The sequence below is a fragment of the Caretta caretta genome, chromosome 11 (assembly GCF_965140235.1).
Source record: "Caretta caretta isolate rCarCar2 chromosome 11, rCarCar1.hap1, whole genome shotgun sequence".
Classification (NCBI taxonomy): Eukaryota; Metazoa; Chordata; order Testudines; family Cheloniidae; genus Caretta; species Caretta caretta.
Genome location: NC_134216.1, coordinates 26,576,026 through 26,600,756, shown reverse-complemented (window position 1 = coordinate 26,600,756; position 24,731 = coordinate 26,576,026). Strand labels below are relative to the sequence as shown.

The 24,731-nt window shown below is 41.2% G+C and overlaps 1 protein-coding gene across 3 annotated transcripts in view; it reads right to left on the bottom strand.

The window, feature by feature from the left end:
* The window catches only part of KIF5C (kinesin family member 5C), a 148,401-nt gene that overhangs the window by 101,224 nt on the left and 22,446 nt on the right, over positions 1-24,731 (bottom strand). For 2 of the 3 annotated variants that reach the window (XM_048869161.2, XM_048869160.2), the window contains exon 2: positions 6,570-6,660. In XM_048869161.2, the coding sequence (XP_048725118.1) occupies positions 6,570-6,660 (91 nt within the window). The remainder of the gene's footprint in view (positions 1-6,569; positions 6,661-24,731) is intronic. The other variant, XM_048869162.2, reaches the window with a different exon arrangement.

Below are 24,731 nucleotides of genomic sequence, written 5' to 3'. Positions count from 1 at the left end.
CATTGGACTTTTGGGACTTCGGGTGATTTGGGGTTGCTGGACTCAAGAACAAAAGGGAAAGGGCATGCCCCAATTTGCTTGGGGTGGATTTTTTGCTCATGGGTTGTGTTATGAATCCTGTTGGTGGTGTTTCCCCAACATAATGCCACATTGTTTCTCTCTGTTATTAAAAGGCTTTTTGCTACACTCAGACTAGGTGCTTGCGAGAGGGGAAGTATTGCCTCTTGGAGGCGCCCAGCGGGGGTGGTATATATTTGTCCTAGGTCACTGGGTGGGGGCTCGAGCCAGTTTGCATTGTGTTATTGGAATGGATCCCCTAGATATTGAACCCAGCCCTTGTTGCTGCCAACTCTGACGGGCAGAAGAGTTACACACTCATGGATTTTTAAGAACTCAGGCTAGTAGTACTGGGTAAATTTTTCAGGCCCTGAATTCAAATAATCAGATAATGATGCAGAGCACCAGAGTATCTGTGCATCAAGGTGATTAAAACACATTTGTACTCAGATCGTTTCTCCTCTTTCCATATATAAAAATATCACAGAAATAAAATGTAATTTCCCCCTTCCCTAGCGAGAGAAGGCCCATACTAAATTCACAAATGGAAAATGGGTATTAAAAGAAGTCTACTCTGGTATAAACAAACAAGTCCATGAATTCAGCACAGCCCATTACATTTACCAAGGGGCCTCTAAACAGGTCTGAGTTTCTCTTTATTATTTCACAACATTCATTCAGAATTCCTTTTTGGAAGAAGCATCTTATTGATTTGCAGTTAAATGAAGTGTGAGCTCGGGCAGACAGAAATGCCTACAGCAGTATTAGCCTGAATATTATAGACACAACAGCCTTCCCAGAGGTCTGGTTGCAGCTAGCCTTCAATTATTTATAGGCTCTGATTCTGACCATTATTATACCTACCTACACCAGAACTAAACAAGTTCACTTGTAATTTCATGGGTGCGATTTTAATGTCACTTTTCTAGAGAGCTTGAGGCACATCAGACAAGGTGTTTAGAAGATATGATGGTTAAAAGAGGGGGGAGTCTCTCTTTTAACATTTTCTTAACTTTTGTGGATAATCAAAACTTTAAAATGGCTTGCCCTAGAAACTTAAATGTTGAGTTTCTATCTGTTGGTCTAGGGGCAACGGACAATGCCTGGGGCAGCCTGGCAGGGCTGTTGTGAGTGGGTGGATAGGGAGGAATGCCTAAAGCAACGAGAATCTGGGAAATAGCTGTGGTGGTACTGAAAGTGGGAGGGAGAACCAGAGAGTCGACCTTAGGGGTGGGCGACATCCCAGGGCACCATACTCGGGTTGGGGTGCTGTGGTGAAGAGGCAAGGGCAGCAGGTGAAGCTTCCCCTGGGCCCCACCCCCTCCCCACTCAGTCCCCCCCCCAGCCACTGTTCCCACATCCCACCGCCACTCCTTTTCCCAAGGTGGGGGGTGGCCTCACAGGGAGGAGAAGGATATGGCAAGGAGGGGAGCCTTGCTGGGGATGGAGGAGGAATGCAGCGAGCGGCAGACATCTCGTGGGAAGGGGGTGGAGGAGAGGAGGGTCACACAGGGTATAGCTTGTGAGATATTTAAAAATTCAATTTGCTGATCAATAATATCATGCCAAAATACACATAACATTATATGTAAGGTTATGAACATAAGCTCGTTTCCAAGATAAATCTGGGGAGAGGCTAAGCCAGTTCCTCAGAGAAAAAGGACAAGCTGACGCCTCAGCCAGGTGTCAACAAGGCTGATGGACCATGACGTGCTAAGTGGCCATTCTTTGGCAAGGAAGAGGACTGGGATAAAAATATACATCTTAGCAAAAATACTGCATGTAGCTTCCTTTCTTCACCAGCCTGCCTCTCCCCTTGACTCCCAGATGGAAATGCTTCTGAAAGGGAAGGGGGACAGGACTATAAAAAGAAGGGGCAGACAGCCCAAGAGATCCCTCTCTCTCTCTCTCCCTGCCCACTTCATTCTCTGCACCTGTGAAGACAAAAGGAAACAGCCATTGGACTCTGGAGGAGGGGTCCTGACCTAGGAGTTTGGTCAGTAATCTGCTGCAGCATATGGTGGGAAACTTTGCTTGAAATTGGATATCATTTGACAAGTTAGGCACTAAAAGAAGTTATATTTTTATTTTTCTTGTAACCACTTCTGAGTCTCATTACTTATACTAAAAATCTGTCTTGTTGTAGTTAATAAACTTGTTTTACTGTTTTATCTAATCCAGTGCATTTAAATTGGACTGTTTGGGTATGCTATTTAAAATAATAAAATAGCGTAGTATTCCTTTAACGGTATAACGGACTAAATATATTTGCAATGTTGAGGAGAGGGCTGGGCAGTGCAGGACATATATTTCTGGGGAACAGCTGGCACTGGGAGTATGTTGGGATCACCCTGAAGTATAACCAAGGCTGGTAAGAGCCAAGGCATGGCTGACTGCAGCACACAGCCATATCTGGGAGTGACTACACGCTGGAGGCTGTTTGTGAGCCATCCAGGTTGGAGGCTACAGTAGCAAGGCATTATAAGGGACACCCCAGATTACAGGGAAGGTGTGACAGAGCTATTCATTAGTCTGGATTATGCCCCGGTATATCATAATGGCATATTACACAATTGCTATGCAACCTTCACTGGCTCCAGAATGAAATACGGCATTTGCTTCAAGGGATTGGTCCTGACTACTACAGCCCTGAAAGTTCTAGGTTCAGGTTCTCTTACACCACATTTGGATGGATGTGTGCACATGCATACACGCACACATACACACTTGGCCCTTATCACTTTCTATTTTCTCTCCCTTTCTCTCGCTCTTGTTTTCTGCTCTTTTGGCTCGTAGTCTCTTTGTGACATAGACTATCTTCCTCTGCTTTGAGACAGAGCCTAGAACATTTAGGGTTCTGCTGCAATATATAAACAGAGAAGGTTCCACAATGGAAAGCTTTCCATGTAAAATGTCCTCTTCCTTCGTGAGAGAGATTTTTGCTCTGGCCTTTGTCAGTTATATTGCCTTCGTTGACTGCAGCTCCTGCAAAGGGTCATGGAGTGAGAGGTGGTCTGTACACATTCACACACACACACACACACGCCCCTGTTCTGAGTCATTCTTAATTCCTGACCCAACCCTTCTCTACAAACACATTTTAAGTGTTATTCTTTTCTTCAAACTCATTAAAATCCAAACAACACTAATCCTTAATTCACAATATCCCCCTGTACCCACATGCCTGCCCTCCCTGCTTCCCTCTATCGACACAGTGAGCTCAGCCATTCAGCTTGTACTGTGTAGTAAATATTAATGCATGCTGACCACTGACAGTCAAGTCATATGGGACCACATTCTCTGGCCCATTCCATTCATTTTTCTCCTTTGTTATCATTCCTGTCCTTGCTACTTAGCCCTCTCATACTTATACCCTCTCACAGAGCCTGTCTGCTCCTTTCCACAGTTTCTTTTTTTTTTTTTAAGCAGTGCTAAAGAATGGCCTGTAAAAAGAAACACTTAAACTTGAAAATAAGGCCACTTGTGTCCTTAAACCTCTTTGTAGACTCTGTATAATGAAAGTTTTCTTGCATGTGTTTTTAAATTTAAAAAAATAACTTCAGTGCTCCTATTTTCTGTGAAGAATAAATGCCTTCCTTACAGAATTCATGAACCGTTTTTTTTTTTGTTTTGTTTTTTAAATAAAGCTTGTTCTGCTCATTCTGTTTAAACAGACTACTGGTATTTATATCTGGTACAAGGTCCTAAGGCAAGACTTTCAAATATTAAATATAATCTAAAATAATATACAGTTTTAAAAATATTGTTGAATCAATGATCCTAGAGGTAGGCAGTATAATAGTATTTCTCTTCCACCTACAGTTCTATAATTAAATATTCAAAAAAGTACACAAGAATGGAAAGAGATGGTCAATAGGCTATTCAATGAGAACTACCCAGAAAGCAATTACCACAAAGAAATCATTAAAACAATTCATTGTCTCTTCCTTCAAGGCTGCACACACACAGTAAAAATTGCTACAACTAAAAAGCGAAGCCCACTGAATAGCTAGTGTTGGCCATTACATATTGACCACGTAGTTTAACAACGTCTAGTAACCATGGTGTTTAATTCCTTTCAGTCAGCAGTATTCTTCCAACAGGACAGTGCATGAAAGACAAAGACCTCAGACCTAATCATCTCTCTGTATAGGAAAAAAGCTGAAGCCTTTTTTCTGATGATAAAAGACCAGATGAGAGTGGAAAGCAACAGGAGGGTGGAAAATAGAGCAAAAGAAAAAAGAATGACTATACAACCCACCACTGCATATTATAATCCTTCCCAAAAAAATGGATTTTAAAAAATCACTACACTGGAGAGATTAACAAATGCCTCTAAAATCTAGATTATTGTCCTACATAGATTGTTTCTGTACAAAAGAGTATGGTTTCATATGTTCCATATACATAGGGATATGAAAATAATTTGACTTAGCTATTGCTGTTTATTAAAAAGGACTGCTGTTTTTCTGATCTTTTGCTAAAAGTCCTCATTTAGAAAATTCTACTGTCAATGTAATTATTATAACCATTTTAGAAACCAGTGGTCAGTCATTAAGCTAGCTGGCATTCTCTACAATTATATCAATCACAATGAAACCACTGGGTCCTGTGTGAGTATATTTTGAATAAGGATACAAGATAACTATTGGAAAGCTACTTAAACATAAAAACAATGAGTCTGGCACCCAGGATGCCAGCAAGATAACATTAGTAAATATCTTCAATGGAATGCATTAAACCAGCGTTTTCCAAAAACGTTTGAAAGCTGAGCCCCAGTTCCGGAAAATGAAACCAATCGCTTCCCTACTTCCCCAACCCAACTCCCATTGTGTTGTTAAAGGCAGACCCTTCCCAATTTACACAATCCCTACAATTGGGCCCCCTCCTTTGGAAAGCATTGGGTGTAGACCTTCATAACAGGATACCAATTTAAAAAAAAAAAAAAAATACCTTGAGCTGTGAAATAGTTAACGTTGATATTTAAAACAACATCACTGGCATCGGAGTTAAACCCCACTAAAAAGATTGAGGCAGTTCATACCTCAGAGCTGTTATTTCAGGCTCTCTATGAACTCGGGACTATATCCATCTGTTACACTCACTTCATGTTTTGAAGATTTCCTTTACAACCGTAACAGCTGAAGACACAGCTTTCATGGGGTGGGGGGGAGAGGAGAGTGAGACTCTGGAGAATAACCGAGAGGTCTGTCCACACTTCCCCAGCCAGCCGTTCACACCCCTAGGGAGCATGCCTCACACTGAGAGTAACACTGCATTAAACAACAAGCCAATGCACCTCTGGACAGTTTATAACACCCTAAAGGAGCGTTAAAAAGCTTCAAGCAAGGCTGTCAAGTGATTTCAACATCCAAAAAGCACAATCATCAACCTGGGTGTCTTATTTGCCATTATGAAACAGATCTGGGCTGACCCTGAGGGGTACTGAATAACTACATGGCCACCTGCTACTGCTCAGCACCTCTGGATCACAACCTTAGTGGGTGTCGAATAAGTTCAGGGTTTTCAAGTTAAATCATAAAACTGAAACGACTTCTAGTATTTTTTTTTTCAGATGCAGATGTGCAATCCGACAGTCACTACAGTACGTCTACACTGCAGCTTGGAGCATGACTCCCAGCCCAGGCAGGCACTCAGGCACATGCAAGCTCTACTTGAGCTAGTATGCTAATGAGCTAGCCAACCAAGCTCAAACTCAGGGGGTCAGGCATGCTCATACTTTGGTGGCTAGCCCATGCCACTACCCATGCCTCAAAGTCCACATTGCTATTTTTAGTATACTAGATTGAGCAGAACTAATGCACGTCTGTCTACCTAGGCTGGGAGGCATGCTCCCAGCTACAGTGTAGATGTACGCTTTTTATGTGTTTAATTCCCTTTAATGGAAATAGCAGCAGAATCAAGCCCTTCATGTTCTTAGACAAGAGACATCTTTGAGGCCATAAATTGTTCTAGTAAAGTACATCAGCAGCAGCTGATCTCCATCCTTTTAGCAAAACTGAAGTTTCTCATCTTTCTTGAAGCCACTCTCATCTTCAGTTGGATAGGTGACCAGGCCCTGTCCTATGGTCCTGCCCACATTTAGGAAAGTTTTTAGAAAGCAGTCTCTACGACTGTTTTGTGGGATTTTTTTTCGAAATCAGTTCCTGCTAACATGGGTTTAAAATACAGTTTCCTTAGTCACAGTACAGCAGACAAAAACATGTAAACCAATTTTAGAAAGCCATTTTCTAGACGAGGTGCTTTCCTATTGTTTTACCTAGTGGAGAAAATAGTTTCCGACAGTGTTTTAAAAGGATTCCACGCTCACTAAACAAACTGTGTTTAACCTACGTTAGCAGAAACCGCTTCTAAAACTCATTTAGAAGCTTGTTCCTACCAGGGGTTGAACTCCAATATAAATGGAACAATACAGCTTTTATAGTTAAATCCAGGAAAAAAACCTAACATTTACATTTGCTGTAATAGAGAGCAATTGTGACATCACTTACCTTTAACAATCTGCTTGGCACAGGCATTATAAACTTGTTCCTGGGTCGTGTTTGGCGGTAACACTCTGTCAAAGACATAAGGTTTTGCCTGCTGAAATTAAAAAAAAAAAAAAAAACACAAAATAATGTTTTAGAAAATGATAAAAACCTATAGCCAAAGCAAAAAGAAGGCAGAACCCACTTAATAGGCACCCTGATAAAAGGCATGGCTGTTTAAATTAGGGAAGATGTCCAATGCAACAGAAATGATGTGTTTCAGTGAACAAACAATGAATAAACAACACATCTAGTGTCTCAAAGTCTGTTCCCAGTCATTAGCAAAAATGGAGTGGCACATGTTGCCCTCAAATTTCCTACATATTTAGCTCATTTAATTGGATAAAGTTAAAAAAAGTGGTAGGAAACAATGGGCTAAAATGTGACTAATGTAATCCTGAGCGCTTCCCCCTCTCTTCCAGAATTTAAGACAGAAGATCCATATTTCTAACCCAATCTATGATTGAAAAGGAATCTGTGTCAAAGTTCATCACAATTTCCTACCATTCTAACCTTAGGGTAAAGATCACTGAAGACAGACCAAATGAATTCAAATCATCATCTGTTTTAAAATCCCTGCACTGCTGTCTAACTAGCCCCATATCAATCTTGAGTGTTGTTAGCACATTTTGATTATGTGGAAAGAAAATAGCTGGGCTTCAGCTAAGTGCTGAAAATGCAAATAAGCTGAAGCATAGCAGTAACCAAAGAAAGAAGCCCAGGAGCAGAAGGTCTAGCCAGTTAGTAGACTGGTCTTTTACTTGAAGAATTACAAAGATTTTCAGCTTGAAAGATATGAATGCTTTTGTGTGTGCTAGAAACAAATATGATTACAAAGTGAAGCATGTGTTTATGAAACGAAACAAAAATGAAACAAAAACATTTGGCTTTGGGGATTTTATCAGGTTGCAGAGGATGATTCTGCCACAGAAACAAAGTTAGCCATGGCTTCTAAATACCATGGCAAATGGTGCACTGAAAAATACGTGAATAAGTAAGGGGAAAAACGATTTGCATGCATTAACAAAATGGACTCTGCTTTTTCTTCCTTCTGACAGCAACATGGGATTGGTTACAAAGAAATACATGTCAGCTAATCTGAAATAAACCTTCGATGTGGAAGACATTAAAAAGTAAATCATTTTTAAGACAGAAGCTTAGATAGCTTAGCATTTACTTGTTTTCACTGATCTCTGAGGATGCTATCTTCTTTTAAAATAAGATTTCTTCAGTTAAATGCCATGAAGAACAGAAGCCAATTCTTCTCTCTCTTTCCATCAAAGAATGCAATACTTCCAATCCAAAATACAGTATTTGTTCTGAAACAGCATTACAGGGATCTCCAAGTAACTGATCAATGGCTAAATCTGACATAATGGTCATACTCGTGTCAATCATACAATCACATCTGCCATCTATAGCCAGCTGTTCAAATATTTGTGCTTGACTCACTGTTTTCTTGTTGCACCGATTAATTTTAAGCTATGTACCTGACATCTCCATAACTCTGAACATTCACTTCTTAAACTACAATAAAACACATACAATATAAAATATATTAGAAAAATCTCATCCTTGAGATATGAAATACTGTAGATAAGAATATATATTACCAATCATTTTTTAAAAAGTTGGAGGCACATAAAGTTATGTACTGACCTGTTGTAATAAAGCATGCACGGTATAGTCTCAAAGCACAGATCTCGAGTAGCCTATGTGAAATGAATGTAGTTGCCTTCATCCAGTTTCTAGTTAATAGGTTTCCATCTCTCTCTCATGCACATGCACGATCCCCTTTTTTGATATCGTAGGGGCTTATCTACACTGGGAAGTTATTCTGGAATAGGGTAGGATGTGAATTTAAAGTGCTATGGCTATTCCGGAATAACTTCCTGAGTAGAAAAAAGGGCATTTTTTCCCACTTCAATTTAATCCACAATAGCGATCCTGGTTAATTTCCCCATGTAAGGCAGGCCTTGAGCAGAATGGCTGAGGAAGGACTGAATGATGATGGAGTCTGAACTACCCTCTCACCCACAGAGACATTTGCCCCTGGTTAGGGTTGAGGCCCATTAGCCAAGCAATATGGCAGACCTTCCACCATGTTGTTACCATGTACACAGAGAACTTCAGTCTCCAGGGCAATCAATCCAGCTCTTTCATGAGCGCTCAACAACAAAAATGTCAGAGATCTTCAAGAACCCAGGTAGACTATCACAATTTTTCTGTACACAGCTGAAAGGGGAAATTTCACCACAAGCACTATCTGCAAGTTACAAACATTAAATCATTTTATTGATCAAACTAAAAAGTAAAAGAGTATGAGCAAACAGCTCAAAAAGTGCCAAGTAGGTTAAATTACCTCATACAGTTCTTTTGAAAAAAATGCCAGCTAATTTATTTTATATCACTTCTAGCAGCCTCACCACATTAATTTTCAACCCAGATGATCACTTGCACTTTAGAAAGGAGAACTTCAAAAATGATATACTAATAGCAAAATAAATAACTAAAGAAAATTAGACTGCAAGATTCATCACAGCTGTCTAGAACCATTCACTTCTGACCTTATGAGGTATCCCTGAAAGCACACACTAAAATTAGAGATGGACTCAAGGCACAAGTTTGGGCAATCATTCAAACTCCTAGAGTAAGGAGCTCTTTAGATCCAGGGCTTTGGTATAAAGTAATCTCTACCAAACACTGTTACTGGTAGCCAAATTCTGGAGCTATTAAAGAATGCGTCCCAATCCATCCAATTCAATGGACAGTGCTCTCTCTAGGAAAAGTTTATAAATTACATTCAAGATAGTGTAAACAGGGTTCTCCAACTCCTCTATCCCCCGCACACCCCTTCTTTAGGCTACCATCCACCCCCTACCATGAGCTCCTCCCACATCTGTTCGTTTTCAGGTTTAATCTTAACGTTGTGCACAGCTGCCTTTGGAATGTTTAAAAGTATCATATATATAAACTCTTCACACCTTTGCTTTGTTTTTTTCTACATGTGAAAAAAAGATACAAGTGGCAAATGTTTTATAAAAGGGACTAATGTGAGCTCACTTTAACTTGTAACAGCAACATACACACACACAAAACCTATGTTAAAGGAACATTAAGACTCCAACACCAAGCACTCAAAAGTTAGGAAATGCAAGAATTAAGGTAGTCTACAACCTTAATTCAGACCCCTTATGTATATGCATGACAACACATTCTTCAATTACATGATCGTATATTTTTTCCCAAGATTATTGTGACAATTGGGCTACAACGTCTGCCTGCTTAGGTATTTACCATGGAAAATAGGTCAAGACATTTTCAATAAAGAATGATACAAACAAGTAAAAGAGAACATGGAGAGACTAAATTAGTCCGAAGATCATAGGCCTTAAGAAAATTCAAGGACAGTGTTGAAATCATGCTTGTATAAATGGATGGGGAACTGGAAAATAATGAACCAAAATTGGTGTGTCGGACATTAGGCCTAATTTGTTGACAATAAATAACAAGAGGATGAGCTATTCCAATCAGCATCCCCTTTTTGCAACCTTAAAAATTTTTTTTGAGGAAGAGATAAAATAAAAGTTGTAGGCTACTGAAGCAAGCCTCACCATCCTGGCTGCTACCTTCACCATCTTCTGGAACTCAGAAGCTTCTTTATCCTAATCCGAAGAGATATCTTGACCAGACCAGGGGAGAGAGGGGGACCCAGATAACATCTCCACCCTCTGCCAGCTCCAGATGAATCTCAACCACTAACTTGGGATGAAATGTGATCAGACTAACAGCAACAACAACTGCTCCAGCCCACCTCAAACCTTAACTATCCTTTTGGGGAAAAGAGATTACCATCTTTGATACCCTCTAAAAGACTGTCAAACAAGGGGAGGTTTCCATCTAAAAACTTTCTCCAGGTAAAGAGAAAGGAACAAGGGATATTGTTAAAATGAAAGCCTTACTTAATATTTTACATTTCAAATGCTGTAACTGGTTTCCCTCCTTTTCTGTATCTTTAATAAAAAGTTAGAAGGATTTTTAATGGTGGCTTTCCAATAGCATTAAGCGGGCTGAGGTCTCCGTATACCAAACCCCAAATCTTCTTTATACTGTTGAACAGTGACTGGGTTTTGCAAGGACTTTTGCCCATTTATTCCATCTAAATTAATACAGCAGGACCCCTCAGATCTTCCTGAAGATGGAAAGTCTGTACTATTTGAAGTACTTGTACAGGTGGGTCTAAGCCCACCCATAACTAAAGGTCCTCCCCCTCAATGAAGGCAGAGGGACCACTCTATCCAGGTTCCAACTGATTATGGGGGACAAAGGAGAAAACAGGAATGGGAATGAGGTCAAAGGCTGAAAAATTAAGGAACCAGAAGGGGACATCAAACAGAGAACCCCAGACAGTGCCCACAACTCCTCAAAGGTGTCCAAGATGTCAGACACTACCCAGAGGAATTCTGCGAGGATATGAGAGCAGATAAGGGATCAGAAATAGGCCCTGCATACGCAGAGCGCCCCGTGTGCAGCTTCCTCCTCCTGGATGGATGTCCATCTTAATCAATGCCAGGAAGAGACTGATGAGGAGATCCTGCAATTTTTTAGGGCCACAAATAGGGTGTACATACATTGGGAGGTGTGGGGAACAATGCAGCCAGAACCTCAGTAGAAGGTTCTAGAGGAGCCGGAAGAAGGGCTGCAACCTGACACACTATATAGATGTGCACCAGGGTCTCCTTGCAGCACAAGGGACAGGTGTCAGGGGAGTTTGTGAATCGCAACAGGTGCACACCCATGTTCACAACTCCGTAGAGGAGCCACCAACTAGTAGCCCCAGAGGGCCATAGAACCAGAGTGGAGTACAGGCTGGCCCACTGGGGTTCCTCGTCCTTCTGAGGTGGTAAGAGGTCTGGCCACTTGGTGTTGGGGAAGGACACAAGGGCGAGGAAGTGGATATTATGAAGCATGACCATATACAGATATTCTCTGGATTAAGCTCAGAGGCAGACTGGCTGAATGTTGTGCAGGCAGCTCAGGTGGCATATTGGGTGTGTCCAGGGAGGCTCACAGGGCAGGGGCCCAATGATTAATTTCTGTGGGCCAGAAGTGAGGGGTGGGTGGGGAGCACCCTCCTGCAGGACCCACTCAAGAAAAACTGGAGAAGCAGTCCCAATCCCAGTCCCCAACCCCACTCCCAACTCGTGGTCCCATTTTCCCTCCCCGGCACTCCTCCCCTGCCCCCAGCTTCCAGACAGTTTTCGCTCCCCATCCCAGGCTTTTGTCCCAATCGGTGCTCCTTAACCCCTGCCCTGCAGAACTGGCTTTTGACCCCTCTGCGTTCAAATCAGGCAGTTTCCTCCTCAACTTTGTCTGTGTTTAAATCAGGCAGCTTCCTCCAGCAAGAAGAGAGAGACTCCCTGCTCTCAGTTCAAGTGCTTGGGCCTGACACAGCCTGCAGCAGCCCAGAGTTGCAATTGCAGGGAAAGACCCATCCAGCTATTTTGCTGTTTTCAAGAATGAAGCAAGGATAAAAGTACAGAGAAGAGTGCCTTTCACCGAGAGCCCTCTGCTCCCAGATGTACAAATCTAGAGTCTATGGGCAACAGCAGCACTTCAGCTAATCAAGAGTAAAGAGCAAGAACAGGGAAAGAGATGGCAAGACACATGGAAAGACAGACAAGATACAAGGGATGTGATTTAGTGAGGCCAGTGGCTCTCAACCTTTCTAGACTAGTGACCACTTTCAGGAGTCTGATTTGTCTTGCATACCTCCAAGTTTCACCTCACTTAAAAATTACTTGCTTACTAAATCAGACATAAACAACTAGAAAAGTGTCACAGCATGCTATTACTGAAAAATTGCTTACTTTCTCATTTTTACCATACGATTATAAAATAAATCAAATAGAATATAAATATTATACTTACATTTCAGTATATATCATATAGGGCAGTATAAACAAGTCATTGTCTGTATGAAATTTTAGTTTGCTAGTGCTTTTTATGTAGCCTGTTGTAAAACTAGGTAAATATCTAGATGCATGAATGTACCCCCGGAAGAGCTCTGCGAACCACCAGGGGTACCCGTACCACTGGTTGAGAACCACTGAATTAGGCCACATCTTTAGTAAATTAATTCAGCTGGGAACTATCCAGCAGTGAGTCAGACTGTGCAGGTCATGGTTCCTTCCATAATTGCTTCCACCAGGTGGAGGGCTGCCATCAGTCCCACAGTGCTGGTCCTCCATCCATTGCTGGGACTCCACCAGCCTCCTCACCTGTACTAGAAAGCGGGTTGTCCCCTCACTGTACTAGACTCAGAAGCCCCAGTTCCATTCCGCCTCTTCTTTAGAGAATGCCTTCCCCCAATTCCCCTTCAAATTCTGATTCATCAGGGAGCTGGATTCTGTATGGGATGAGTACTTGCATTGGACACCTGCCAAAGGAGGCACCAGCACTTAGCATGGCCAAATACCCAACAGGGCTCTCAGTTAACAGTTTCTGCCCTAACATCAGACACACTAGATCCTCTCCCCAGTTGGAGAAGGGTACTGTGCCTGGATAACTCAGGTAGCAACTACAATATTTTTGTGGGGGGATTACCAAAACTCCCCATTCCCAATACTTCACACGTCTTCTGGCCTCGTCAACTCATAGAAACCTGGCAGCTTCCTGCCACACCCTCCACTGCAGCATATCAGACCAGTCTACAGTGACCCCAGGGGAAAAAATCTTGGAACTGGCCTAAATTTCTGTGCCCTGGCTATTAAGTCAGATCCCTAACAAATTACCAAATATTATTGTACATATAGATGAAAACTCATTGCAGGTGGCTACTTCCTGCCTGCTAAGGTCTCCTAAAAGAGGGGCATCAGCTGGTTCCAAAGCACATCCCTCTTTTGATGCCAACTCAGATTCACCTTGCCACCGAGATTGAGCTGTGAAACTCCAGGGGAGCTGGCCACCCGCCTGTGGGCCCAATACATAATACTGTGCCCGCAGACCTGAACACCAGCTCATGACCCATTCCCTTGCTCCCTGTAGCGTGCCCCTGTATCCACGCCAACTCAAGAGCTACCTCACTAATGAGGCCTATCAGTGAACTTCCAGGGGGAACTGGCCACCCACCTGTGGGCTAAACCAAAATATTATACCAGCACATCCAATTATCAACTGTGACCTGTTCACGCAATCCTGAAGGAAGGAAGTTTAAATATAAGCCACTGAATTAACCTCAACACAGGGAGCCTCCATACACCCTTATATTCATTTGGATGAGACCAATAGCTAGGAATAACCTGTTGGGCTCCCATTCCAAGCTGTGCTGTGGATGTAACCAGTGCAATCCTGAACGAATGGGATCCCATTATACCAGGAAACCTCAACAGCATGCACTCTCTGACATGACCATGAACTGAAGTTTCCTTTTCTGAAGTAACTCTCTTCCCCATGAAGAGCGAGCAGCTTGACACCAGCATCCAATACTAAGCAAATCTGTCCTGCTTTGACTGGGAAAATCCCAGCTCCCCATACTCTCATAGTACGGTTATTCACCTTGCCAACATGCACCTCACCATTCCTTATTGTTTTGACACTCTCAGAATCAGAGTTTCACATCTCTCCCCCAAATTGCAGATCCCCAAATTCCAAAGCCCTATCTAAATCCTTCCTTGCTGATCCCCTTATTAACCCTGATAGAGGCTATCCTTGCAGGAGCCATAACAATGCACAGTGAAGTGTCAACAACTCAGAGGACAAACCCATGCCTTCAAATAAAGTGAAGTAAACTCCTCCATAATGTCAACCTGAATGTTCAAGATGTTAGTTGCTTGGCAACAAGTCAAACTGGTCAAGAACCAAGGTTCCAGAGATCTAGCTGCCCCTGAATGGCTGGCTGGCTCCAAACACCAACACTCAAATTTCGTCCACCTTGTATTTCTAGTGATTTGAAGAACTGGCAGTTACCAGTGTAGATCACTGCCTGCTTTATCCTTTAGAATCACCTCTCTCACTCGGGACTTCATTCTTGCAGGTAGTCTCTGCCATCAGGATGGGAAAGAGCTCCTGAGGGTTGAGCTACTAATCTGGAGATGTGAGGGGACTCAGGCTAGACTCTGGAAGCACAGGATTTAATATACCCTCCCCCACATTTGCAGGAGCCAATGGCTTACCTGAGCTTTGACAGCCGTCCCCCATCCCCACTCAGGTGATGGGGCCCCCTCTCCCAGTGACCTCCCACTCACAACCATCAAGGGAGCGGGGACTCTTAAATGAGCCACTACCCTCCTCCACCCCTCCCCCCACTAGTCCAGACAATGCCTTTGAGGTGCATTCAGAGATGTGACTGATAGTTACTGTCAGCCAATCATTTAGTGGCACCAAATCCTTTTGATTCTCTCAGAGGAGTTAGACCACATAGTTGTCTTTACCAGTTGGATTGCGTTCACTATGACTATGGAGAAAACTTGGTCATTATTCTGTATCATTGCTAATTCAGGTCAGAGATTTTTGTTGTTGATGCTAAAATTAATAATGTATAACTGGGTTTAACATATCAAGCAAAGTACATTCACCAGGATAGAGAAAGTTCTAATAGATGATCATATGACTTCATTATACGTATAATATCTCAGAGCATTCAAATATGCATACTTAAAAAATGACACCATTCACATACAACACAAACAAGAAAAGAATATTTGTTGCATGCCTGAAAGGGAACATAAGAACATAAATTTTATGGAGAGTGGAAAGCAATGTATTATTCGAGGCTGTGGGAGGGTGCTGGTTGAGAAGCCCTTAATCAGCTCCTACCACTCCAGCCCCAAACAAGGGGTAAATAGCCCCTTGGTAGGTGCAGCCAGGCAGTCTTATTAGCCTGGCTATAAAGGCTGGGAGGAAGGCAGAGAAGGGGGGGGGGGGAGGGAAAGAGAAAGGTCAGGCACAGAAGGCAGTAGGAGCCTCCTAGTCTGTTGCTGGCCAGGCCTGTTGTAGGCAAAGTAGCTGTGAAGTCTGTATATACTTGGGAACTGGTAGTGGGAAACCTTTTGAGAATAAAGAGCACAGATGTTGCACCAGACTGAAGTGTCCCTAACTCATTGAAGGGGGGGCACAGCGTGAACCCCATTACAGAGGCACTCAATCTTTAACTCAGCCACCCCATCTCTAGTACTAGTATTATTGCCAAGAAGAGAACAAGTATTTCATGTCATCTTCCTGGCCTATATTAGTGTCAAAATAGTAAGGCTGATGCCATCTCAAAATTTTAAGTGTCGGGACCACGTTGATTGCATCATAACTGCTATATCAAATTTGTTCCATTCACAAGTAGAAAGGGCTAACAGCCTTCCCTCCTAAGTCAGTCTGGGATCTGAAAGTCTAAATGGGTTCTTTTTCACCAATAATACAGATTCTACAATTGAATCTTAGTTTACAATTCCTGCTGATGCACAACAACAAACAGAACCCATCTCACTCTCTCATAGCTATGTTAGCTTCAGAGTGCCAGCAGAATTAAAAAGAGGTTAAAAATGTATTTGTCTGGAAAGTAAACAAATTTGATTAAATAAAAAGGAAGAGGCCAGCGGTTTTACTGAGTAAGGATGTGCCTTTTTTAGTCAGGACATTTTCTGACTGTAACTGCTCTTTATTTAAAAAAAAATAAATACATCTAAAAATAAATAAGATTTAAAGACAGGTGTAAGAAAAGGTTTTACAGGTAACTAAATTAATTACTCAGCTCATAATCTTTCTGGAATACCATAATCAATGTATGCCAACAGCATTTCCCATGAACTATTAAATCCTGATAATAATCCTAATCCTCAACCAAAAAATAAATGAGACCAAGCAATTACATACAAACAGGCACCGCAAAGCAATTCAAGTCAGGAAATAGCTTGACAGCCCACACAGCAGACTTGAGTATTTCGCTAGGGTTGCTGGAATCTAGCACATAGCTGCAGTGCAATTTGTAACTTTCATTCTCTGCAGAAAAAATCTTTAACCTTTTGTAACATGTTCAAAGAGTACAGAAATTTTATACCATGAAATTGTTGATACAGTGGAATAGTTTGCAATCTAGAAATAGAAGTTCTAGAAGTCACTCCTCAGATTTAACAAGGAGTCTGGTGGCACCTTAAAAACTAACAGATTTATTTGGGCATAAGCTTTCGTGGGTAAAACACCACTTCTTCAGATACATGGAGTGAAAATTACAGATGCTGGCATTATATAATGGCACATGAAGGGAAGGGAGTTACCTCACAAGTGGAGAACCAGTGTTGACAGGGCCAATTTGATCAGGGTGGATGTAGTCCACTCCCAATAATAGATGACGAGGTGTCAATTCCATGAGGCAAAGCTGCTTTTGTAATGAACCAGCCACTCCCAGTCCCTACTCAAGCCCAAATTAATGGTGTTAAATTTGCATGAACATAAAAAGTCTCCATAATACAATGAAGCCAACTTAAATAGCTAACTGATAAAAATAAATTCTTTAAGTGCCCAACCTTTCCATAAGCTTCAACCGCTAAATGCACTAAGTGAACAGAACATGCAGTCTTCACCATTCATAAATTTTGATAGTGTAAGCCTAGTGTCAACTGTCAAGAGTTACAGATGTATAAACTGTTTTAGGTCATCTAATCCATCCCCTTACCAGTGCAGGAGTGTTCTCTACAGTTCAACCTCCTGTGCTTAGTCCAGTTTTAAGTGTCCCAAGTGCTGAAATTTCCAAAACTTCCCTGGAGTAGCTATTCCACAGTAACTGATCTTTGTTAGGAAACTGTTTAACTTAAATTTTCCTTCTGTGTAATTTTACCCTATTACTCCAAATTACACTCCATTCCAAGATACATCTTTCTCCCTTCTTTGTGATCATACTGGTAGACAATCATGTCCTACTTAAGTAGAATACGTCTCTGGGTATATCTACGCTGCAATTAGACACCTGCAGAAGACTTATGCCTGCTGAGTTGGGCTCGCAGGGCTGTTTAATTGCAATGTACACATTCGACTTCAGCCTGGAGCCCAGGCTCTAGGACCCTTCGAGATGGGAAGGTCCCAGAACTCGGGCTGCACCCTGAGCCTGAACATCTACACTGCAATTAAACAGCCCCTTAACCCGAGACCCACAAGCCTGAGTCAGCTGGCACGGGCCAGCCTTGGGTGTCTAACTGGAGTGTAAACATACCCTCAGCTTTCAGTCTCAGATTTCCATCATAGCAAGAATGACACTCTATTCAATCACCCCCTTTTCAAAAAAAAAAAACAACAAAAAAAACAACCACCAATTGGAAACAAACAGAAATCAAACAACAAAAGCCCTATACCCCAAGCAGGGATTTTACCCCTTTAAAAAAAGAGAGAGATTCCATGAAATTCATTCAGGACCTCACTATCACTACTGATTTTACATGGAAGGTGCTCAGATACTATGGTGATGGGCAGCAGTACAAAACTCTTATGGTACATCTACATTGAAAGAAGGGGGGCGGGGGGAAAGGGACATGGCAGCAAATCTCGGAGTTCAAGATAAACTGGCTCAGGCTTGCAGGGATTGCACTATGGGGCTAAAATGGACATTACTGCTCAGGCTGGAGCCCAGGCTCTCACATCCACCCCCCTTGACAGGCTTCAGAGCCCATGCTTCAACCTGAGCAGTAGCATTCACATTTACTTTTAGCCCCATAATGCAAGCCTCAGTGGGTCAGTTTGGCTGGTTTTTTTTTTTTTGTTATTTTTGGGGGGGGGCGGGGGAGGGGGTGTTTGCATTGTAGACGTACCCTTTGAGATAGGACTCATGCTGAAGGGAGGAAGCCCCGCATTCGTCTTTAGCAATCTCCCCATGCAGATGCAAAGAATACTGCTGAGGGGCTCTACAGGGAGCAACATCCAGCCCTTATTAGCCAGAGGGAGGGTCACGACAGCACTGGACCTTTGAGGCTGCTTTGTGGAGCCATTCATCCAGTTTTAAGCCATACAGTCCTGTTTTTCTAAAGTACTTCCCCCTGTCCAGTAGCAATTTAGAACTGGATATGGTTGTCTGGTATTTTCACATGCAGTTGGTGGATGCATGGAGGACCCCATTTTTTCAGTGTGTGCCACCCCCAGCCAGCGTGACCCACCTCACACATCACTCCGGCAGGGTGCAATCATGCCATTCCCAGAAGCACTAGAATGTCTGGTATTCTGGGTATGCCACAGTGCCCATCCTATTATGGAGGAAGAAGAAATTGCAGGGAAGCCTGAGGAAAAGAATTAACTACATTTTGTAGGATTCCCCAGATAGGTATGTTTGGTGCTTAAAGTGTCACTTATCTGCCCTCATTGTGACAGCAGTTCAGAACTCACCATTTTACTAATTGTAACAATTACACATACCAAGTTTAAATTACAAATAGGCCTTACCCAGAAAAAAAAATCATATATGGATTTTGAGCACCTCAAAGTCAAAGGGTATCTGGATCCAGGATCTGTAGTTTACATAAGATCAGTTTTAATAAGGAACATTTTACACATTTCTTGTTTGAAAAGAAGAAGAAGAAGAAGAAGAAGTAGTTTTGCCACAGAGTTTATATCTTTAATCAAACATGCATCTGTACTGTCAAAAACACCACCGATCATATACTCTAGCTTGCAAATAGACTTTTAAAAAATATATAATTACCTTGTTTATCAGGTTGATCTGAAGCTGCGATGTAAATATAATAGATTTACATGAAAGCTAGTCTAAAAATGGGGTATAATCAATTGTAAATTACCAGAGTTACTAGTAATAAACAAAGCAGAAATAGGAATTATCTCCATTTTACATCTGGAAATCTGAAGCAAAGAGGTCATATATCAAGTCTGTAAGAGCAAAAAAAAGAACCCAGATGTACCAAATCCTAAAAGTCCTGAGCTTTAGCTAGGATACCCATTCCTCTTTTTCCACCTTCCATTTTGTTTGTATTAGAGTCCATAACAAAGAAAGTCACAGCAACAATTTCCTAGGTTTGAGCCCTGAATGCTTTTGGTCATTTTAGCAAAAATATATCAAGATCCAAAATTTATCAATGACAACATGGCCTCATGTTCAAAAAAAGATATAATTAGGATGGCTTATCTAGCTAAAAATAAAGTAGTCTATATGAAACACGCTCATGTCTTTTTACAGCAAGTGACTTCATATCTCTAGGATAAATTTAAACTGTTCTCTGAGAACAAATATATTTAGAACCAATTTTGGTGCCTGGGCTATTCAGAATAAGATTCTATAAAATTAATCTGGCATAAATACAAAAAAAATCCTACTTCGTATCAGTGATTGAGAAAATAAATCTAAACTCTGGTGGATTTTCCAGTTTTTAAAAATACTTACTAAGATGGCTGGTTCTTGCATTTGCGTTTTGGTAGAAGGGCAAGTTTATCATTAAAAATTACCAGAGTAAAGCCTCAAATGGATTTATCCAAAAGAATGGTAACAAACACCACCTTTCTATAGTAGAGTAGGATGACTTCTTGCTATCAGATATGATCAGGAATCCTTCTGCCTATATTAAGGGCAATAATGGACAAAGAATTAGGATGGGCTGATAGGTAAGTTACTGGAATGAAGTCAAAAGGTCTGGATTCTAGTCACAGCTCTCCCACAAACTTGTGATATTGGACAAGTCACGTAACTTATTATTTGCACTTTAATTTCTCCTGCTGCAAGAGGGACATACTTCCCACTTCACAGGGGTATTGCAAGGATAAATTCATTTTGTAAGATGCTTAGATACTACAGTGATGAGCACCAAGAAATACCCATAAATCAGATAAATGAAATCCCCTTCCCCCCATTTCTTGTCTCTGAGAAAGTTTATAATATTTCTCTACATCTTAATTTTGGCCCTTATTTAGCAAGCTGCACCATGCAGGGGGACCCAAGCAGCTTGCAGATGGGGCCCTTAATTACTTTTCAATGTATGTAACACCTCCCAATCAGGTTGTTTTTTCCCCTCTCTCTCTCTCATACACACCACTTGATTAATTCACAGCAAACGATGGGCATTTGAACAGCAGCACTATCTTTCTGCAGTCTAATTTAAGCTTCATTTTTAGTCTTCACAGAGAAGAAGCCATGCAGAGATGTTAATAATGAATTGGAAGGAGGATTTCATTTAGAGCCCCGTATAACACTGATTTAAGATGCACATTCACAACCTCACCATTTGGGTCATTTACCATGTGCTGTGGAATTAAAATCATGAATTTCCAACTTAAGTTGCTTTCATAAGGTTAAAGGGCTTCCCCTGGCCTTCCTCCCTCTCTTTTTCCTCTAAATTATATGAATTAAGGCAGAATAAAAAAAAATATTTCAGACACACAATAAATTAGGCATTTATTCCTAAATCACAGAAAGGTTGCTGCATTAAGAATCCAAATGTAGATAAAGGCAGATCAAAAAAGGGTAATTTTTTGCCAAAATGAGATTGCAAGGAGAAACCTATTCTGAGTTTGAGATGTTAGTTTGCACCTATCTAAAATAGGTGTACATCTCTCCCATTATATTGGGCCACTATATCACACAGTATGTATCAAATGAACCACTAGCATAAACAGATGCAATTCCAACACACATCAGTGAAACTGGATTTACTCTTTTACCTACAGATGCAGTTGAAATAGTACCACAAGAGAGAGCAAGACATTCTGTCCAACTTGTTCTCACAGTTTTCCACTAGTTTGTGTTACTGCATTATGGGGAAAAAGTCAGTGTTATTTTAGGTTAAAATACCCTTATTGATATGGAATGTATTTGCAGTCCTATTCAGCACAGTCACAAACCAATTCATTTTACTTCCACAAAACACAGCCAAAATCAGTCTAAACATTTTAAAATGCTGCTTTCCAACTGCTCTTAAGACAAGCCATGCTCTCTCAGACCATGTTCTGAAGTCCTAAGGTAAACAAAAGTCAGGTAAGGACACTAGACACATTATTCCAGGCCACAATTAACATATTGGCTTTCTTTTCCAACACGTTCAATGCTTTCCATCTTCAATGGTGACATTCCAGGGCCAGCAAGATGAGAGGTTCCTTGTAAGCATCCAACTAAAGCATTGCCAAGCAGATTTTTGAATAAAAGATGGGCTCATGATTTTTCTGACAATCCTTTACTCAAATTTTACTGGGTTTGAGGACAAAAGTCAAGGATAACATGGCTGCTTTCCTGAATCATTGGGTTGTAAAAATTAAAAGATAGCGTTCCAATTCATCTCCCATGTTTGTTTTTGTGTGTGTAAAATTAATAACTTGGGTACACTATCAAAACCTAGCTTTACAGAAGGACAAGGGGAAGAGCAGTTACTGTTTGTAATACCCTCCCCTAGGCCTGAAACTAACACTCTAATACATGTGCACTTCTCTAATAAGCCATCTTTATTCTCCCCTTGCACTAAAAGTGGCACCAGAATTACATCGCTTTTAATATTCCATTTTTTATAAAACACACATAAGAACTCTGCTGCAGAACCACTAGAGAAGCAGCAAGTATTGTTTTTAAGTCCCATTTAAAGAAAACCAGAAATTTAAAGATTATACTACTATTCACAACGACTCAGAAATGAATTTATTAATAAGATATTCTCAGCCAGATCATAACAGTAGCAACAGACGACACACAATGCCCTCTCAAAAAGTCAATGGCAAATGGTCACATTCAGATGAACTACAAATAGAGCAAAAAGTCTACAAAAGTTTTACAAAAGCATTCATATAAGCACAAGAGATAGGCAAACAATCTGAGAAAAATTAAACATGCTTTTGGGGAAGCACAAATGATAAATGGAGCTGCTGATTATCAACTCTGCATATGGAAGAGAAGTGCAGCATCAGTGACAATAGTATGTGACCCCCTTCATTGTAACCTCACTTTGGCATCTTGGGTCAAGGTATCACTTACAGATTTGTGGGAGACTAGATGGCTCAGGGGATTAGTAATTGGATACAGAGCATTCTAGGTCACAGATTCAAATCCAAGTCAGGTCAGCAAGGGGACATTGTGAAATAAGATGGCAGTCTTGGTCCACATAAACAGTATCCTTCTTGGCACTCTCAGCAAAGCCAAGGCCTGAATGGGAATGGAGAGCTAAATTAGCGGCTTCCTGCTCAAGGTGGTCCCTTCAGGTCAGGGCAGACATACATTCGAAGGAAAACGTATGGAAGCTTGCATGCCACTGCCTGTGCTATACAATACCTGTTCTGTCGGCAGGTGCACTTGAGCCAACACAACTCACAAGCACATATAAAACTTCCATATTAAAAAAAAAGCCCATGTATTTCTGCACATGAGATTCATTGCTTGTTATCCACACTGACTGATTTCCTCTGCAACACAATCCTGAAGATATATCCAAGTCAAAGTAACTGAGACATGGATATTTCCACAAACTCTGACTGTTTAACATCCAGACTACCATAACAGTAACAATCCCATTACTGTTAATGTGCAACCACAGATAGTAAATTTTATTACTAGAAACAATATTGGAACATTTAGGGAGTTTTTCCCATCCTACATGAGAAAAAAACTGTAGATTCTTAGATGTCAAAACCAAGTAGTGTTGCAAGGTAGCAGAAAGAGCATGACAACAGAGCCTGTGATCTAGTAGAACGAGTATGTTACTAGGGCCCAGGAACGCCTAAATTCTGGTCCCTGCTGCATCACTGACTGACTCACAATGAGGCCATAAGCAAAGCACTTGAACATACTAACTCGTCAGGCGCATGAAGTAATTTCCAATCTTAGAGAAGGGTTGAGAGGCTCGATTATTTAATGTTTTTACAACACTCTGAGCATTTATATTTTGCTCTAAATTTTAAGTATTACCAGCCTACCTCAGCTGCTTTGCATGTAACACAATTTAAAAGACACTTTTTAAAAAAAAAAAATTGTAATTGAATTAATGTTGGCAAACTTCAGCACAACCATTTGCGTACCTCCTTCCATCTCTCCATAATGTTCATCTTTGGGGAACTACATGCAAAATACATGGACATAAAAGATAGCAAACACTCTGATGGTAGCTTCAGCCTTGTCTACACTGGAATTTTAGCCACCAGCATAGCTGCACAAGCACACACTTCTCGCATGCAGCTTACCTGGTTTCAATCTATTTACATATGGTGTAAATTGTTTATGTAGGGGCTTGCACCAATGCAGCTACACCAGGGATGAAAAATCCCATTGTCCAAAAGGCTTCCCAAATCCCAAGTGTCATCAAAGCAGGTACTGCCCTGTCTCCATAAGTGATGCAAAGACTGGCTGCTCATGGCAGAATCCTCTTTTGAGATGGAGAGAGATCCTATTACACTTATACATGTGTAAACATTTTGATTATTAATTGCATGCAAGCCATTTCTCTTGGTAGTGGTACTTCTGTAGATTCCCCTCCACTGACTGTGCAGAGATCTGATTTCTGCTTTGTGTACAATATTATTACAGCACCGTATCAGCTTGATTAATGTAACTTGTACCTAGAAGCTCACTGTATAAGAGCAAGAGACAAACAAACAACTAACTATCAGTAAGAAATACACAGGATCTATTTGTTAAAGCTGTATTTTCCATCTCTTTGGTGTAGTGTTCCACATGCGGTTGGACATCATATTCTCTCTTCGCAATCGCTAAATTCTTGTCACCTTGCAACACTTCGATTTCATTTGTCATTTCCTTAGGGTGACCAGAGAGCAAGTGTCAGGACAGAGGGTGGGGGGGTAATAGGTTCTATATAAGACAAAGACCTAAATGTCAGGACTGTCCCTATAAAAATCAGGACATCTGGTCACCCTACATTTCCTTCAATTCTGTTCTCAGCTAGGCCGTTGTGTGCTTCTCTCCCCTCCTAACATTTCACACTCCATCCATGACCATCTTTTTTAAACAAATCAGTTCTCTAATCTGAGGAAGGGAACAGCAGCCCAACCGAAACGCACAAAGTGGTCACTAATTGAGTCAGTCACTGGAAGCTTTGATTCTAACAAGATGACCCTGATCAGTGGGGCTCCTGCCCTGTAAACATCAGTCAAGACCCTTCTATTCATGATCTTGAAATCCATGAGCTTCTGCTGTTCAGTCTGAAGAAATATTTTCCT